Source organism: Polypterus senegalus, chromosome 1, assembly GCF_016835505.1.
Source record: "Polypterus senegalus isolate Bchr_013 chromosome 1, ASM1683550v1, whole genome shotgun sequence".
NCBI classification, from domain to species: domain Eukaryota; kingdom Metazoa; phylum Chordata; class Cladistia; order Polypteriformes; family Polypteridae; genus Polypterus; species Polypterus senegalus.
The window spans coordinates 154024990-154043156 of record NC_053154.1 but is presented as its reverse complement, the minus strand read 5'-3'; the positions used below and the strand labels follow the sequence as shown (position 1 = coordinate 154043156).

The window sequence follows — 18167 nt, the reverse complement described above, 5'->3', positions numbered from 1 at the left end:
GGAGGTTCACTGCTGCTTTGCAGCAGCAAGGGGGTCCCGGGTGTTCCCTGCCTTGAGTTTACATGTTTTTCTGGTGGGTCTACTCAGCGTGTTTCAGTTTCCTTTCAAAGACATGTAGGATGTGGGGTTTTGTTATGTATTATTGACCCTGCTACTTTATATGTTGCACGTATGCACACTGCGATGTGTTGGCGTCTCATTCAGGATTTACTCCTGCCTCGCACAGGATGCTTGCTGGGATGGGCGCAACCCTGAATGGATGGCATAATTAAGCATGTATAATGAAGATTTTTTTTTAATTTCTGAAAACTCCATCCCAGCAAGCACCGTGCCCCCACATGCTTTAATAATTTAAAGTTCTGAAAACTCCGAGGTCTAAGTTTATAACTTGTTTTAATTTCACAAAGACGCTTTATCTTGTGGTGATTGGTTATGTGCAGAAAGAAAAGCAAGGATAGAAACTGGAGGTTTAGTACGTCAGATAGAGACAGCACGCATGCAATAAAGAAAGCCCCCTCAGAAGAACATCCATTTAATCCTGTGTTCGTGTCTCCGACCCACCAAGCCCAATATTTACACAATATTTAAGTTAAACCTGTGCGATACCCATTCATATATCCAGTTTTTGGGACTTTGTACTACACTGAACATACAACTGGGGACCCCTTAATGCAAGGGAGCAGCTCTATAGCCACGCCACCGTGCCCCCCGCCACCCATGTTTAATACATGCTTTATTGCATTTCATCGTGAAGAAGATATCATGTATTTCTCTTAGTATTCTGAATGTTCTTAGAGCAGGAACATCATGAAGTCAATGTGCGGCGATCTGCCCTCACAGTTCAAGAGGAAGTCAGTTGAAGAAGCGCATAGAGATTAAAAACTGGGTCGGGGAACACTTGATATAAAGCATTTAATGTGCTACATTAATTAATGAAGGGGTTAGAGAAAATCAAGTAAATTGAACATTCATTTTAAGATGTTTAGTTTTACTGACAAAACAAACAATAGAATAAAGTGTAAATGTCGACTTTAATCTCGACATTTAGTCTTTTTTTTTCCGCCGTGTCCGTATTTTTTTTCACCATGGCCCTAATACGCTTCCGTACAAAACAGTGTTTAAGGCAAGTATCTTCATTTTTGGAAAACTAGAGAATGAATATTTTAAACAATATTATTCTGTTGCTGGAGAAATCAGAATTTAAAAAATGTGCCCATGGTCAAATAATTGCACTTTATAAACCCTATGCTGAGTGAAGCTTGGTCCAGCCTTTTTTGGTAAAGTTTTTAGCAGCATAACTAATGTTGAAGGCCAGAAAACTGATTACAGACTAGAGCTGCCACAATCTGAGCAGGAGCTTTGAGTAAACACTTTCTACTGCGTTTTATTAGCTTAGAGGTACAGCATATTCTGCATTTTAAAGATGCATCTTTAACAAAAATTAAAGGACTTAAGGAAAAAAATCAATTTTGTTCCAGCAGTGAGGTGCACCCCTACAACAATTACCCAGAATAGAAATTAAAAACCAGAAGGAAACAAATGCAGCCCTAGACAGGTTTCACATCACTAGTTTTATTTTGCAGATTAAGTGCCAAGGTACAGGCAACAGTTACATTTCAGTAGGAGTTGCAATGCAAAACACATTATGAAGGCTGCTCGATAATGCTCCAGCTTCAAGGTTTAGTGTGCACTATATACAGAGCTACAAGCACTGCACACTATTAGCATTAAGTGCAAGAGACTTCCTTAAATCTTGAGCAATGTGGGAGTGCTTCACTGCCATTAGTCTGTGCAATAACAGCATCCTCAACAGAAGATGAAGTAAAAACCCAAATATCAGGATATTGCATTTGATTTTTAGTCAGTGCAGCAGTATAAAGTCTTACAACTAATCAGTTGAGCTTAGTTTTCCTTTTACTTACAAATTCATATTTGGAGTGGAGTGTCTGCAACAAGTACTGTTTGCAAAGCTGCTCTACAAAAATCAGTTTCAAGTGCCAAGATGATTAAACTTAAGACCAACCATACCAAGCAAAACTGATTCAACATGATCCGTCATACGACATCTGTTACCTGAAGACCTTCACCACAGCCTGACTTAAACCTAAAATGGTTACATGTGCTACTTTGCAATGGAAGGCTTATTTACTACCAGTCAAAAAAGGCCTGAGCTTAGAGAGTTCCCCCATATAAAAAGTTTAAACAGTGGAAAAAAACCAAAATGTAGACAAAAGCCTCTTTGCACCACATCTGTCCAAATCTAATCTCTGTAAACATTTAGTCCATAAGAATGCTTAAGTGGACTGAATCGTTGATGCTTTTTGGAATCCATCCATATGGAACTGCCAAGTCTTCCCTGAAGACAATGAAGACTATTTCAGGAAACTATCTAGTTTCTTCTGAATATTTTCAAAGGAGTCTGCTCCCATGTAGTCTGCTTGACCTTGCTCCCATTTCTGTTTACGCTCCTCCGAGGAGATTGGTGGCGTTGGTGGAGGCTCACTTAACTGAATTTGAGACATAACTTCAGTCACTTCCTCCTAAAAAGTGGCAAGAGGGGAGAAAAAAAAAAAAAAAACAAAATGGTGGAAAAAGCATTTTGAAGGACCAACTATAAATAAGCACATGCAATATAAAGCACCGACAGGCAATTAAGACACAAAAGGGAGACATACACAAAAACACAAGGTAGGAGCAAGCCTAGGGTCAAGATCTGCATACCTCTCTACAGAAGCCACAAGAGAAAGCCAGTGCATAGACCAAGCTTGAAAGCTGAAAATTTAGAGATTTTTTTAAGAAAGATAAAGGCTTAGTGTTATTAGCAGCACTGTATGCTAGGTCATCAAGTTAGTCAAAAAGGTCCCGTTCAAACCAACCACAATTTTCTAAATTGAAAGGCTTAGCCCCAATCAACCCTCCCCACAAAATTTTGCTCCAGCTAAGGACCTGGGACTGATTTCTAGAGATTGGTTTGAACAAGTCAAGAGGTACTAGACAGGTCATAGATCAGTTGTATCAAATTGGCATGTACAGTTTGCAAGTACACCATAAAAGCACCAACCCACCATAGCCCCTCACCATCTCAATGAAAAGCTTAATGAATAAACAGTTTGAAACAGGTGCTTATGAGGCTCCATCTGCTACCTAAAGTTGACCTGTTTATACATTTGTTGTAGTGGCATAAAAAAAAAAATAGTGTTAATTTTATACACATGCTAGGGTTATCCATGGCACACTGGCCTTGTAGAAATAAAGGCCCTAAAACAATCTCACCCAGGAGAGAACTCACTCCTAGACCCATGCAGTAGAATTTCTGTTTGTTGGCTGGGAAATAAGGGTCAGGTGAAATGACAGTGAAGTAGAAGAGCTTAAGATGGTGGGCTGAACCCATCAAGTGTGGTCAGGGTGAAATGTCACTTCTCAAATTGGGCAGGATCTCAGGTGCAAGTTCTTAATGCTATATAAATTACAAAAGTAACTGTCAACTTTCTTGCACATCTTTGATGAATGTTTACATCTGGATCCATTAGACAAATTGTGAAAAAATGGATATGATTAAAGTAAACAACAAATTTAGATTAGAATTTTATTGCTGCCAAAAAGCTAGCCTGTAAATCATTTGACATGGTACACAAGACCAATGCGGGGTTTATAATGTAGCTTAAATAAACCCACCACATCCACTATTTAGTTTCCAGGAGAACTAGGCATTTACCATTGGAATAAAACTGACAGGTTAATGTGTTTTATATATAAAAACCACACCACACTGCTAATCAGAACAAGCAGTTACCAAACCCCACACATCTATGCTTTAAGATTGAAAATGGCAAGGGGTTTTAAGAACTGCATTAGGACTTCCTGCATTAAAACTAACCCCCAATTTTGTTTTAGTTGAAGGATAAACTGGAATTTTACACTGAACAAAATTACTGGTACTAAATTTTGGCTTAGGAATGTCAAGTTGTATTGATCTAATCTTCATTTAGATTTAAACCCTTGGTATGGTGGATCAGGTCAACACACAATGTTTAGGCTAGAAGTTCAGCTTTAAGTGGCCTGGAAGTTTGAACCTTTCACTGGGCAAGAATGGACCAGATCCAGACTAACGTTTTGCATTTGCTTGCATTCCTTCCCTACCTGAGGTTGCATAATACTGGCTAGCTAGGATTGACTACCCCAAGCAATTCTGGTTCCGTTACTAGCTCTGGCATCTCTCTCCCCTACTTCAAGGAAGAGCCACAGCCAGGTGTGGGAATGGGAATTCGCAAAAGACCAGTTTGACACAATCCTACCATACATTGGAATGACAGACAGGAAAACTTTTTTACTTTTGTATGAAGCAGAATAGTTTTCAGATTCAGTGAGCACTTCCATTCCAGCAAGTCTAGGAGGACACACCCTCAAATGGGTGCAGATCTAGAAGCACTAGGTGTAGCTGGGGCCATTAATGGACAAGGTTACTACTGTGATTAAAAAGCTCTACAGATAGAAGCTAAAGGCATGGTATATACTGTGGGATTGTTTTGGCTAATACACCTCTTTATATCTGCATGGAATGCTGAGGCAGTGCCTTATTACAGACAGACTGGAATGATGGTCCCCCCCAGCCATGCGAGAGGGAGTTTCAGGTGCTACTCAGCCTCCATGGAAAGCTGAAGCCAGGCTACCATATTTTGTACATGGAAAACTGGACCAGCTTCCAAGGACCTTCCATATCTGCAAGGAAGGTGTTCTCCATGTGTACTTGGTCAGTAAACCCCCCAGGACACTAGGTTCTCCGGGAATGGAGAGAATTACTAGGGATAGCATGGCCCAGTTAACCTAGTTCAGTATATTGCTACTTTGACACAGTTCAGGATGATCATAACATTTGGGGCTTACTTCTCCACCGCCAAGCAAAACCCCTGACTAATTCTTACCAAATTTACATTATGGAAATACATACTAGAATTTAACTCTGTAGAGAGGTATATCTCCCCATCCCATGGATTTTAGAGTGGAACATACTAAAACTCAAATCCATCCCCTTTCTCTTAATAGTCCTAAGGAGATTACTCTATTGACCCATAGAAAAAAAGCTAGTAACAAAACATACCGCCTTGAGGCCAGTCTCAGACTCCTTTACCACACCATGTTCCATAAGCAGAGGTAAAACGGAGAAGGTAAAGGTCTCCCACCAGAGTGTCAGGTAATCTGGATGAAGAGAGAAAAGTTCTTGGCTTTCTCCTGTAATGCTCTTTGTTGTGGCATTATAACTGCAATTCCATGGCTTTACTTTCCCCAAGAAATGAACTACCTTGGCATCTGCTCCATACCTACAATAAAAAAAAAATAAATTTAAATGTCTTGGGAAGCTTGCTAGTTATGATGTGGCAGTTAAATTCAGAATGCAATGGCAACAATCTGGTGGTCTCCTACAGGAGCAAATGGCTCTAGTAAACTAGTGTCCAGTGGGGACTGCAGAAACAATTACAGTGGCATGCAAGTGTATGGGCATGCTAACGACTGATCTGATCACCAAAAGGCATTAAAAATTTACATTTATTTTTGTCCTTCACAGGTACAATACCCCAAAAAGAAAAGGGGCCTGAAGCAAACTTTGGGGCACCTGCATTGTTAGTCCTTTCCAACACTCCCTTTGGCAAGTATCACTGCTTGTAAACTCTTGTAGCCAGCCAACAATCTTAATTCTTACTTGGGGTATTTGCTTCACTCGACCTTGGAAAAAAAGGCTTCCAATGCTACAAGATGCTTGGGTCACCTTGCAAGTGCTGCTCCTTTGAGACATCCAGATTTTATTAGTGAGGGCCATGGCAAAAAACAGTCTGCTTGCACCTCTTCAGGTATTTTGGATCTGGTTGTAGGACCCATCAACTTTTAAAACAGATGGGCGTTTGCTTCCAGAATTCGTTGGTATTCGAGAACCCCCAATGACATTTTCTATGCCACTGGGTGCAATATCAAAGCATGAGTGATCCACCAGTTGCAGAGTTCTCTTGGAATTCACCCTTTTCTCCAGACATGCTTTTTTGCACATTACAGCAAAAAAGGTTCTATTTTGACCTCTGTCCACAGGACTGGTTTTGAAAATGCAGACTTTTAGAAATTTAAGCTTCGGGTGCTGAATTTTGTGGCTAGGATTCAGGGAATGTTCTCTTCTGCTGACCCTGCTATGAAGATCATTTGTTCAGGCGTCACTACACAGTACACCACCACTCTAGAGTCTGCCAAATCTTCCTGAAGGTATTTTGCAGTCAAAACGGGTTTTTAAAGTTACCTTTCAGCAATCCAACAAGCAATTCTTTCTAAAGAGGTCTTCCAGACCTTTACCTCCACTGTTTCAGGTAACTGGCATTTCTCATTACACACAGACAGCTACCTGAAAACGCTTTGCAATCTTTTTGTAGTCAATTTTTCAGTGCGCTAAGCAGCTGCCTTTAGAGCCCATGATGGATTGTTGGGACAATGTTGGAGGAGTCAATGTATAACTCTTCGCATCCTGGGGGTTTCCTAGGGAGGACTGAACCACCAAAAGCCCCAACAAGCTCATGAATGACCATTGGGGAAGGAAAAACCCACTAACTCAAATCTTGAGGTGCCCAAACTTTTGCATGGTGCAATTGTAGAAATCAAACTATTTGGACTTTTATGGATTAGTGCAAGCTTTAATTTTGCCTTTTGGTGATCAGTTGATGTTCTGCCAACTACTCCCAGACATTTTAAAGCAGGGGTGCCCAAAGTTTTGCATCACACCCATACATTTAGCTATATGGTGTGCTATGCCCAAAGCACTGCAAAAAACCTAGGCTTGAAGAGCATAGTTTTGAAAAATGTTAAGTGAAAACCAGCTATACTGCTAATCAAATGTTTTAGTGAATTCCCTTAAATTCTTTAGTAGCAGTTTTCAACCTGCAACCCAAATGTAATATGCAACAACACCTTGTTAGCTCAGACATCTAAATAGACTGCCATCTTTGGTATGCAAGCAATGCATACATCTCTCAAGTGTCGAGACACCAAGATCTTAATAGTTCAATATCATTAACTAGCAAAATACCCACGCTTTGCAGTGGGTAAGTAGTGTGCAAGTAGTGTGTTAAAGAATTTATGAAAAAAAAAAAAAAACATTTTAAAAATAACGCAACATGATTGTCAATGCAATTGTTTTGTCACCGTTCTGAGTTTTGCGGTCAAGGATTTGATTATTCTTTCAATCGTTTGTATTTGGAGGACGCGTTGTGTTTAAGTTACATTCTGTGTTTGTCAACCGTTTTAAAAAGAAAAGTTTTCATTCATCAAAGTGTTCACTACCCAAATTGCTACTTGTGAATAAGATGTTTAGCAGGCATTCCCGGTATTAACTTGTGGATTTGCCTGCAAGTATTTAGCGGCAGTGTCACAAAGTGGTTTTCGTCTAGCTGCATCAGAAAATGTAAGACGACATCTGACACCTTTTTACTGTTTTCTCAGCTTGGATTGCTGCTGTCAATCGGTTTGAGTTTCATGGTTTGTTTCAATTACGTTAGTATTTGCAGGACGTGTTGAAGTGACATTTGGCATCTGTCAAGCGTTGTAAGCATACAACCGGCTTCATTGATAACTTCACATCCAGCTTTTGAGTTGAAATATTCATAAACATCAAAGTGTCCACTACTGAAATTGTCACCTGTGAATCTAAGATGTTTAAGAGGCATTGGCGGTTCTCCAAAGGTGTGAAATTTGGCCATTTTGTACACTTGAAAGCAACAACCGAACAGTTCAGCAGCAGCCATCAACTCGCATGCATACGCATAGGTGAAGGGCTTAAGCATTTCACTTAGTGCCCCTGTGTAGTAGAATTCTCCTGTCATCAGTCCACACCTTGAACCTGTCCCAGTCATTCAATACATAAGACACAATGTTCCTCCGGATATCAAGATTGAGCCCGATATGGCTGTGCAATATGTAACACAGAGAATGGAAAAGGCAGGTGGCATCTCTGGGCATGGAAACCATTCAGTAAGTGACAGTTCTTTGATCAATGGTGATCCTGTTAATAGGGGTACGGTTGGAATGATAAAGGAAATGGGTACCCGAACAGAAAACCAAGTCCAAGATACCTACACAATAACTATAATGTAATAAACGAACAGCGGAGAAGCCGTGGATTAAATAAAGGCTGCAGTTATCAGCTGGGAGACTTGAATACTGTGGCGAACCAAGGAAAGGAATGGAGACCGGAGTGAAGGATAGCCTTATAAGGGTAGGCAGACAGTTTCATGGGAGGCGTGGGGATGCAATATAGGCAGGCAGCCAACTATGTGGGAGGCGGGGTGATGGGGGATGCAACGCCGCCTCACACGGCGACTGAGCTGCAGGACGTATATATGTACACAAGTAGGATTCAGTTATGACTGTTACACATAGAATTTCAAAATGAAACCTGCTTAACTAAGTAACGAGCCTGCCAAATTTCAGCCTTCTACCTACATGGGAAGTTGGAGAATTAGTGATGAGTGAGTCAGTCACTGAGGGCTTTGCCTATTAGTATAGATAGTGATCCCTCGCTATATCGCGCTTCGACTTTCACGGCTTCAGTCCATCGCAGATTTTTAATGTCATCTAAATATACATCATGGATTTTTCACCAGTTCATGGATTTCTGTGGACAATGGGCCTTTTAATTTATGGTACATGCTTCCTCAGTTGGTTTGCCCAGTTGATTTCATACAAGGGACGCTACTGGTGGATGGCTGAGAAACTACTCAGACCACGTATTAAATAAAACTCCTCAATGATATCATGTAGGAAGCATTGTATGCTTCACATACTTAAAAGCCCAAACAGCCCTATTGATTTGTTTTTCTCTGCATTCTTTTAATTGTGAGACGGAACTGTCCTCGGTCTTGTCATGGAGCAGTTCAAACATTTGGAAAAAAACAAAATGTTTGTTTGCAGTGTTTTAAAGTCCCTGTCTCTACATGTTTCTGTGCAAATCTGTGAACCAAGTGCGTCAATATAAAAAAAACGTAGGGCTTTTACTTCACGGATTTTTACCTTTTGCGGGGGGTTCTGGAACGCAATCCCCGCGATCGAGGAGGGATCATTGTACTTATTAGCAGTGCTAATCTTGAGTAAACCAAAGGTCTTGCTATGTAGTCAAGGCATTTTCATATTACATGGCCCCCTAGTCTAAAGGATTGCCAAATGTTTTACACATTTAAAGCTACTTGCCTCTGAAAGGACAGGAACCATGGAGGCATTTTTCCTACAAAAAAAAAAACCACCCACACACCACTCCTACATCTACAGGCGATACCAAAAGGTTGACAGTATTAATTCAAGGAAGCACACCACCCATGTACAAAACTGCCACACTAGTACCATCCACCACATTCCAAGGAGCAATTACTTTGGCATCTTCAAAGGATTGCACTAAAAATGCATCTTCTACATTCAACTCTTTAGAGGCAGTTTCATTCTATAATCGTTGATAGTGGTTTATACTTTCCACTAATACTCTGTCCACATGCAAAGACACCAACACCAGAATTTCAATGGTATATCCTTGCCACTTAATGTTTGCCTGGGTTCTAGTCAAGTTTAAGGTCATACTTCTGGTGTAGGGACCATTTGCAGTGAATGGACAGATCTATCAAGGATAACCATTGTATAACTGCTTTTGGTGCAATCTTCATAGAATAGCACCTAGTTCCTTCATTACAAATATTTAAACAAAAAAAAAATGGATTTGGGTTTGTACCAACAAAGGAATATTAAACAAGCCATGCCAACTTCATATTCACAGCCCATGCACAAGTGGTTTAAGCAGAATATCCTTCCATTAAAATGGTTTACATATATGAAAAAAAAAATACTCACTGTTTAAATGCTGGCAGGTATGAATAAATGGCTATGCTGCTCAGGTTATAAATAAATGGCAGATGCTTGTTTATATCTGATGTTGACCAACTGCTGAAAAAATTATTCAGGATACCCTGATCTCCACCTTGAGAGAGAGAGAGAAAAAAAAAAAAAAAGTTATTCTAGGATAAGAGATATAGAACAATTCATGAATTGGAAATAGGGCCTCAAGGAAGAGGGTGGATACCAATTGTTTAACTTGCCTGTACAATAAAAATTCCCAAATTATGAGTACACTATACACTTCATCACAAGACTTTATCTTTAAAAAAAGAAAGATTCAGCTTTAGTTATGAGGGTGGTTGTTGGAGGAGAGACCCTAGATTTCCCCATTCTCTTATTGGGCTAAATGGTACACTCATTTCCATCCCAATTGTGCAAGCTGCATTATGCAACAAACCACAAATGGAATTTCAGCACAAGCAGATCTGAACATTCAATAGTAAAATTCAATTTGTCAGTTAGGGCAAGAGTGTTATACTAAGGTGTTCATTTTGTAATTGGATATGTTTAAATGCCCCAAATCCTATTAGTTAATAGGATTCAGGATACTATTAAGTCTACTTGCAGACTTAAATGCCAAATCACTTAGTTTTATATTGACCACTCAAGTTTACCCACTCGGTTTTAATCAGAGATGATCAATGACCTTTACTGCATAAAAATGATTTTAAGCGAACCATTAGCAGTGAGATTAGGGTTGAAAAACAGTTGAATGTTCTGAACAAGTGAGCAAATGGCTCATTGTTCTTTAACTTAAATACTCTCAGAATGGGGATGGAAAGAAGGAACCAAGTTTGGGGTATGCAAGGGACAGTCAAAGTTTCTAGAATTGATAGTGGGAGTTGTATCTGAAGCTGCCTTTGAGAAGATTAGGCACACATTGTTGAGGGGAGCACAGCATGTCTGTAGACCAGTTACAACAGGTCTGGATTGGTTTTGGCATGCATTTTAATTGCTGTGTGTTAGACGTATGCATAGTCATTCGGTGCAATGTCACAGTTTGAACAATGTGTCAAGTTAATGTGCAAATTGGAGGTGGGGGGAGGGTGTAGTCTGCTTCAGATACACTCCCACTATATCAATTCCAGGAACTAACTGCCCCTAAATGCACCACATGGCAACAACAAATTGTATTTAGACAGATCACCTACAAAAAAAAAAAAAAAAGTGAAAATTTGACCAAGTAAATTGTTTTAAAAGCAATTCACCTCCATTAGTGGAGCTAATGAGGTACATACCAACGAATCCAAGAATAGGCTTTATTAATAAAGTATGTATCTTGACAGTTCAATAGGCTATGGACAATTTAACCACTCTGCATGCCCCCCCCCCCAAAAAACCCCACACACACACTTCATTGTCGGCTGCAATTCACTATAGCTATTAGATTTACAATTAGAAACCAATTTTACCCTAGTTGCTGAATTGCAGAAAGCCTGGTTTGTAAAAATGTTCTCTTTAAGACACCCCAAATCACACTTCAAGTTGGCTAAACAGATAATCTGAAAAGTCTCTTGGTCTGTTCAAGGGGCAACACATTTATGTTTAGTTCCACAATGAAGGCCTTTTATTAAATTGCTGTCCATTCTTGCTGTTCACTAAGACTCACTACTATACCGAGGTCCTGCTTTTTCCAGAATTTGAGCACTAGTTAGTTATGCTTGACCTGTACAAGACCACAAAAACCAACACCTATTAGTAATATTAAAAATAATCACTACATAACAAGTTTTACTGCTTAATGTTAACTATTCTGGTATTAGGGTATTCTAGACATTTAAGACACCAAAAAAAGTCTTGTAGGAGTTTAATTGTGCACTTTGTAACCAGTTACAGTCTCATCCTGTTGCAGGGCTGACATTACCACACAACACTGTTAATGCTATAGAAGTGCAACTGTATAAAAACTAAAGGAAGCCGAGGCCAACTGTAGCCCCCAAGGTTTTAATAACATTGGTTTCAGGAATGTCCTTTCAAGCAACTCCCTCTCCCTCTGCCACTCTGAGGATAACACATCCTCATAGCATATTTGGACCTGTAGTTGGAATCAGTTTATTAGCACATGGAATATAAATTTCTATATCTCTAGAGTTTCACTAAATGAACTCTTAAGTGCTGTCTCCACATACACGTGGTGGAGAATCCTACCCTGGTAAAACCTACCATCAAAGCTTCCGTTTTCTGCACAAACATCCAGGAGCCGTTTGTGTGTTTCAATGGATGGTCGAAACACAAAGACTCCACTGTTGAAACAATCAGGCCAGCCAGGGTCTGGGGCAGCAGACAGTTCTTCTCGTTCAAAAAGCTCATCAACATTACATAACACCTGAGATTACATGGGAGGAAGAAAACAGTTACTACCAATCTGTTATACCTTACTTCACTAGAACTTTTAAAACATGCTTACCATTGTATCTGCATCCATAAAGACACATTTTGAGTAGTGTGTTAAAGTCCAGCAGTGGAGTTTAGTTAATGTTACTCCTAGCTCAGGTCTCTGTAGTAAAGCCAAGTGTGCAGAATCTCTACTGTCTAAAACATCCACTAGCCTGACATCATCATACAACTTTTGAAGCACTGCCCTAGAAAGTAATAAGGAAATCAAACGTTAAGAATCAGGGGGAAAGCTTCACTACCTCAGGGAAGAAAAAAAATGGAACCAAGAAACATCTGTGAATTTGAGTGTTTATGTAACCTTGTCAAACACAGCAAGCACATACATATAAGCTGGTATAATAGAAGCAGTACAGTTCTCAGTGGTTAAAATCTTGGACTGTATCAAGTGAATTTCAAGTGATTGAGCAAGAAGGAACCAAATTCTCTCCATCCCCTTTACCAAGGCACCACCTTCCTCCCACCAAATTACAGTACCTCATGGATTCTGAGACTTGTGGAGTCACTAGCACAGTCAGCTGTTTTGATGTTTTATGATTCCTTAGTGATGTGCCAAGCACTAATGCTCCCTTCCCATAAGCATCATTTGTAGCCAGTGTAACATAGGCCTGGTCTGTACAGAGGGGTAGGGATGGGGAAGAGAAAAAGAAAAAAGCAATTATTCCACACCTTCTGGATATTAATGAACTTGGCAAATAGTTGCCAACTTGGGCACACATGCATGTCCAGTCCGAAGTTGACAAAGGACCAAGCAAACTCTTTGGTGCGTTTAGGATTTAAGCATGGAGATTCAGGACAAAAAAAAACCCACACCCCACAGTTAACATACAAGGTACCATCTACATTGAGTTTAACCACCATTACTTTCATTTCATACTTAAACTGAAAGGGAGAATTCTTTACATGCTGCTTCAGGTATAACGCACGCTTCACATGAAAAGCACCTTATGACAGTTTCCTTTTTTGTGAATGTCACAATCATTTAGATCTGTAGTTCAAATAAACAGAAGCAGTCTATATACCTTAAACATACAATTAGAAACATGAACATAAATAGTTGTGAGAAAGCAAAGCTTGTTTTTAGTATTCTCTGGTGCAGCAAACAAGACATTTCTGGTGAAAACACACTTGCCAAAAATATATTTTGCAACTTGCCCAATTCCTGCTTCAAATCTTGTGTCAAGAGTCATGCACAAAACAGACAACTTACTGATCAGTTTCTCTTTACACTAAATGACCCACATACCAGTTTACTATGTCCAAATGTTACTATATCCAGCTCAAAACAAAGTTATTGGTCCAGGCACTGTCAGACAACAATGCCATGTTAAATTTTTGCAGTTGTGCAAGAATCTTATATACATGGCTACTGACAACTAATATTTTGTACCCCAAATCAGCATCTTCACCAACCCATAAAACAAAAGCAAAAGAACCTAGTTAGATTTGAACAGTATTTGTGTACTACATACTAATCTAGACAAACATATCCCATATTGCAATCTCATTGTGTCTACTGCACTTGCATTTTACATATTGCCAAGAGGCCAAGGTTTAAGAATAATCTATTCCTGAACTGTAAATACACAAGGAAATCAAGCTGTAATTGGACTAGAAATTAAACCAGCACAGATTATCAGAACTCTTTCAAATCTACTAGGGTTCATGCTATGGACATGAATGCAGAAGCAAGTTACAGTACTGGACAATGGAGAATGTTAAATTAAAAACCTGTCTATAACTGACAACAGAATTTAAGTAAAACAAATTTAGCCTATTCTTAATCTGCCTGACATTTGTATCTGTACACTGAAATTACTAAACAATCTGCATCAGCTTTCACTTTGGCATTGAATTACTTCCAACTGACATATGCCATGTTCATAAAAACATCTGCACACCAAGGCAACACTCCTGTGACCAACACATGGCATTCAGGGCTGTTAACTAATGGGGATTTCCACACAATTTACAAGTCACCATATCTTGTTTAGAACAGCTTTCTGTGAAGGTACACCACATCTTGCATGGTTAATACATAGTCTGCATTTTGCAACACTACTTCCCTTGGTTTTGCAACCCTACTTCCCTTTGCCCAGTCTGGTAAACTTTGGTTAGTCATTCACAACATTCTATAAACGCACCTGAAGATCTAGCAACAATATAAACAATGATCCAATTTAGTAAAGCCACAGAAATTAGAGTTGGCATTAACAGAAAATGTTCTCCATCTAGGGATGTTCCCATGTGTGCAATACAACTGGAAGAGGCTTTAGTGAATTGTCCTGGAAAGGGCACAGGTTACTTGTAAGTTACACTCCCACCCCAAATCCTTGGGCAAATTTAAAATCAATTTAACACATCTTTGTTAATGCAAGTTGAAAACCACAACACCCAATGGGAAACCCACATATGATGAATATGAAACTTCAAAAGCAACTTAGGTATGGGATTTGAACGCTGGATGAGAGACCTGTAAAGCCACAGTACTAGCCAATATGCTACACCAGGGAATAATTGTTCCGCTCACAGTTAAATCCTGTATCAATGTGTTATGCAATGTAGTTTAACCAAGCAGCTAGTTAAACCACAACCATACATTAGATCAAATTCAGTTTTAATTGCTTCCAATTTCAGAATTGTACTGAGCCCACATTACCCAAACCAAAAGACCAATGGCATACACACACAATGACAGCACTGAAATAACTTCTACTTAAACACTTATTTTAGATACCTGTCAGTGTGTGGGACCCTTACAAACTCACCTTAGTTATAACATTAAGCAACTCCAAGTCACTCAATGCGTCCATGTACACAATTGCTATTAATGTCAATGCAGATGGTGGCCTGGAAATGGACAGCACCCGAAGCGCACATAAAAAAAAAAAAAAAAGCCGCAAAGTCTCAAAGCTTATCGAGTTTGACCAGATTCGTATTCCTTTTGCTGCATGCATAACACATTCTCAAATGTTTGATCTAAAGTAAAAACCACTTCCAGATGCTTTATATGAATTGGAGTCGGTGCCACCTGGATATTAAACATTCTTCTGCCAGCAAATCCACCAGCTACCGGCACGATCACGGGGCTGGGACTTGAGTAGAACGCAAGAGGCGTGCCGAATGAATGGAGTAAAACCGATAGTATACTTCCATTATCAAGGCACTCCCTTTGAAGTTTGAAACAGACGCCTTTCCTCGGACTTGTTACCTCGTATCTTAGAAAGCAAACCACCCTTTCCGACCGCTCTTCTCCTATCCCACAGTAGACACTCGTATGTACGTGACCTTGACTTAACCCGATCAGTCGACTGTTTATTAGTTTCATCAAATATGACTAGCGTTCTTCCGCCCCTCCCAGCACGGTAGTAAGGGTATATATAACCGCGGGGGGAGTGTGTTGTACGACCTTGACAGCCAAAGCAGAACTGTACCCCGCAATACGCAGTTCAGGTCACGCTTCTGTGCAAATACAGAACGCCACCAGGACTGCGGCACAGGCTACTGAGCTCGAGAGCTACAGCCGCACGTAACCAAACATGGTAGCGTCGACATGAAATACAGAGCACAACACATTTCCGTTTTTTCTGCCGCTTACGTGATGCACTGGTGAACCGGGTCAGAGCGGAAAGGAAATGCCACCAAAATGCGAGCTTTAATAGAAACGCGAAGCTGCACCATAAAAAGCGGGCCGGAATTCGATCGTCTTTCTATCTGAAGCGGTTCGACAGACGGGCCCCCTTTTTTTTTTGGTAGTGGACCGGGGGTCGATTGGGTTGGAGTTCTCGTTACACCTCCGAATCTGCGCATGTAACACATACGCAATTAATTACCCGAGGTTACAAAATAAAAAATGCAAGCAAACAACTCCAGTACGCGGTCACATGAACATCCTCCCAGCCCTCTCATTTTCTAGTCCAGTTCCAAGCTTTTAAATCCGCCGTGTATGCACAGACGCCACGCGCGTACAGAAGTACCGACATGCGTACTTAATAATTTTATAAGCGACGGGGACATATACCTACCCGTCATAATTACCGCTGCCACGTCCGTCTCAGAGCCTTATTTGTGCGAGTAGCTTACTCGGACCAGATCTGATGTATCAGCAGTGAGGAAAGAAAAGAGCAGTAGGGCGAATTGACAGTGTGCCCTGCGTGTAGCTATATACAGCACTGTCACGTGACGCTTCCAATCACTCGCGTCACACGCCCCTCGTGGGGCAAGCTCGCGCGCGGATGGCTCGGGTCTCTCTTTAGCAAAGTGCACTTGAACTCGCGCGATGTTCCCGGAGTAGAAATCCATGAAATGATGGCGTTCCTATAACCTCTCGCTCAAAAGCACTCGGAAAATAAGCTAAGCTAAGGTAATTTGCTCGCTTCTGTTGCGCTACCCACATGCAATCTCCTATTAAACTTAGATGTATATTCCCAGGAAATGCTGTGGGCGCACTTGAAGTGTTCTGAATTTCCAAAAGGACGGAGATGAAAGAATAATCTACTACTTTTATTGCAACAGAAGCAAGAAAATCCATGCTTTAATTTTTAGTTTGCTGCTGATTTTGCTGCGTTCCCTTTGGCTGTTTGACTTTCGGTCCAGTTTTAAGACAGAATTATTTTATTCAGATGTGAGTACGCATTCCGTTACACATAATTCAAATGATAAATATTTGTTAACATTCCGTGAAGTGTGCAAATGTTTTAAGATGATAATGCTTACTGAGCACCTGTTGGTAGTATTACAAAAGGTAATATTTGCAGTATGAACTAGTCTGTTTGTTTAATATTTATTTTTTGTCCTGCAACTAATAACAGTCTTTTATTATACAAAATATAACGTTTTGTACTCTTTGTTTATATTTACATATTTTGGCGATGCCTTTATCCAAGGTAACATACTATATATGAGATTGAGTGCTTCTTTTTGTTTTTATAGTTCTTTTCATTTTTCAGTTAGAACACAGGTAGGTAAGTGAAGTGACATGCTCATGGTCACACTGTGTCAGTAGCAGATTTGAAACCAGAGCGTCAAAGTTTGAAGTCCAAAGCCTAAAGCCCTAGGCCACACTGCATGCCTAATATTTGAGGTTCACTCTAGATTCAGTTGGGTACATTTCTTTTTTTTTCCAATTGGAGCCCAAACAGGTGAAGTGACTTGGTCACAGAGTGTCAGTAGTGGGATTTGATCCCACAACCTCAGGGTTTGAAGTCCATGGCTCAAAGCCTTAACTGCTAACACACATCCAACAGTTTTGACAGGTTGGTTTATAATGTATGCATGACAATAAACTTGAATTTCTTTCAGCGCCACTGCTTTTGAAAAAAAAAAAGAACAAAAAAAGATCACAATCCAGCACAGTTGTTTACATATATTATTGCTTACATGTAGATTATGTGACTTACTTAGGATCACAGAGTGAGTCACTGGAATTGAACCAGCAACATGTATGTTTTGAAGTCCACTGCACCAGACTGTGTAATGCTTCTCAATATAAACTCTGGTCACTCTTGCCTTTTATTTAACTGCACCAAGACCACTTATATCATTCTTATCATAATCATTGACACTGGGGCTTAGCCACAAAAGCTGTTCCAGATGTCCACTTTCTTCAGTTCCTTTCCACCCATGGCTCTCATCCTTGTTTATTCTAGGCCTGTTGGTTATGTTGAAAGATTTCTCAGGAAAATCTTGTCATAATGTCATCTAAGTTCTTTAGTAACACTCGGTTTTTAGGGGGCAGTGCTTGATATGCAGGACCCCTGCCATTTTTTTTTTTAAGTTTTAGTTTGTGAGTTTCCAATCCTTAAAATATTGTGTCCTGGTTATTTTTTTTTGGATTCCTTCCTGATGGAGTTCCCTTTTTTTTG

The 18167-nt window shown here is 40.0% G+C and overlaps 2 protein-coding genes across 3 annotated transcripts in view; one reads left to right on the top strand and one right to left on the bottom strand.

Annotated features, from left to right (window-relative positions):
- hltf (helicase-like transcription factor) overlaps positions 1-18167 on the top strand; it is a 110036-nt gene that overhangs the window by 89418 nt on the left and 2451 nt on the right. The gene's annotated exons all lie outside the window — the stretch shown is intronic.
- Positions 1553-16539, bottom strand: gyg1a (glycogenin 1a). 2 transcript variants are annotated; one of them, XM_039760707.1, is made up of 8 exons: positions 16329-16539; positions 12781-12916; positions 12317-12491; positions 12073-12235; positions 9865-9991; positions 5099-5318; positions 2722-2772; positions 1553-2540 (listed from the first exon to the last, which is right to left on the bottom strand). In XM_039760707.1, the coding sequence occupies exons 1-8, from the start codon at positions 16333-16335 to the stop codon at positions 2373-2375; spliced, it is 1047 nt and encodes a 348-aa protein (XP_039616641.1). In that variant the 5' UTR covers positions 16336-16539; the 3' UTR covers positions 1553-2372. The 2 variants fall into 2 exon arrangements, with proteins under 2 accessions (XP_039616641.1, XP_039616650.1); XM_039760716.1 differs by lacking the exon at positions 2722-2772 and having other exon boundaries at positions 16329-16494.

Coding starts and splice junctions, on each gene's coding strand:
- gyg1a (XM_039760707.1), bottom strand. Junction 9,992..12,072: donor AGAAAACGGAAGCTTTGATG/GTAGGTTTTACC, acceptor CTCTCTCTCAAG/GTGGAGATCAGGGTATCCTG. Junction 5,319..9,864: donor TACCTGCCAGCATTTAAACA/GTGAGTATTTTT, acceptor TTTTTATTGTAG/GTATGGAGCAGATGCCAAGG.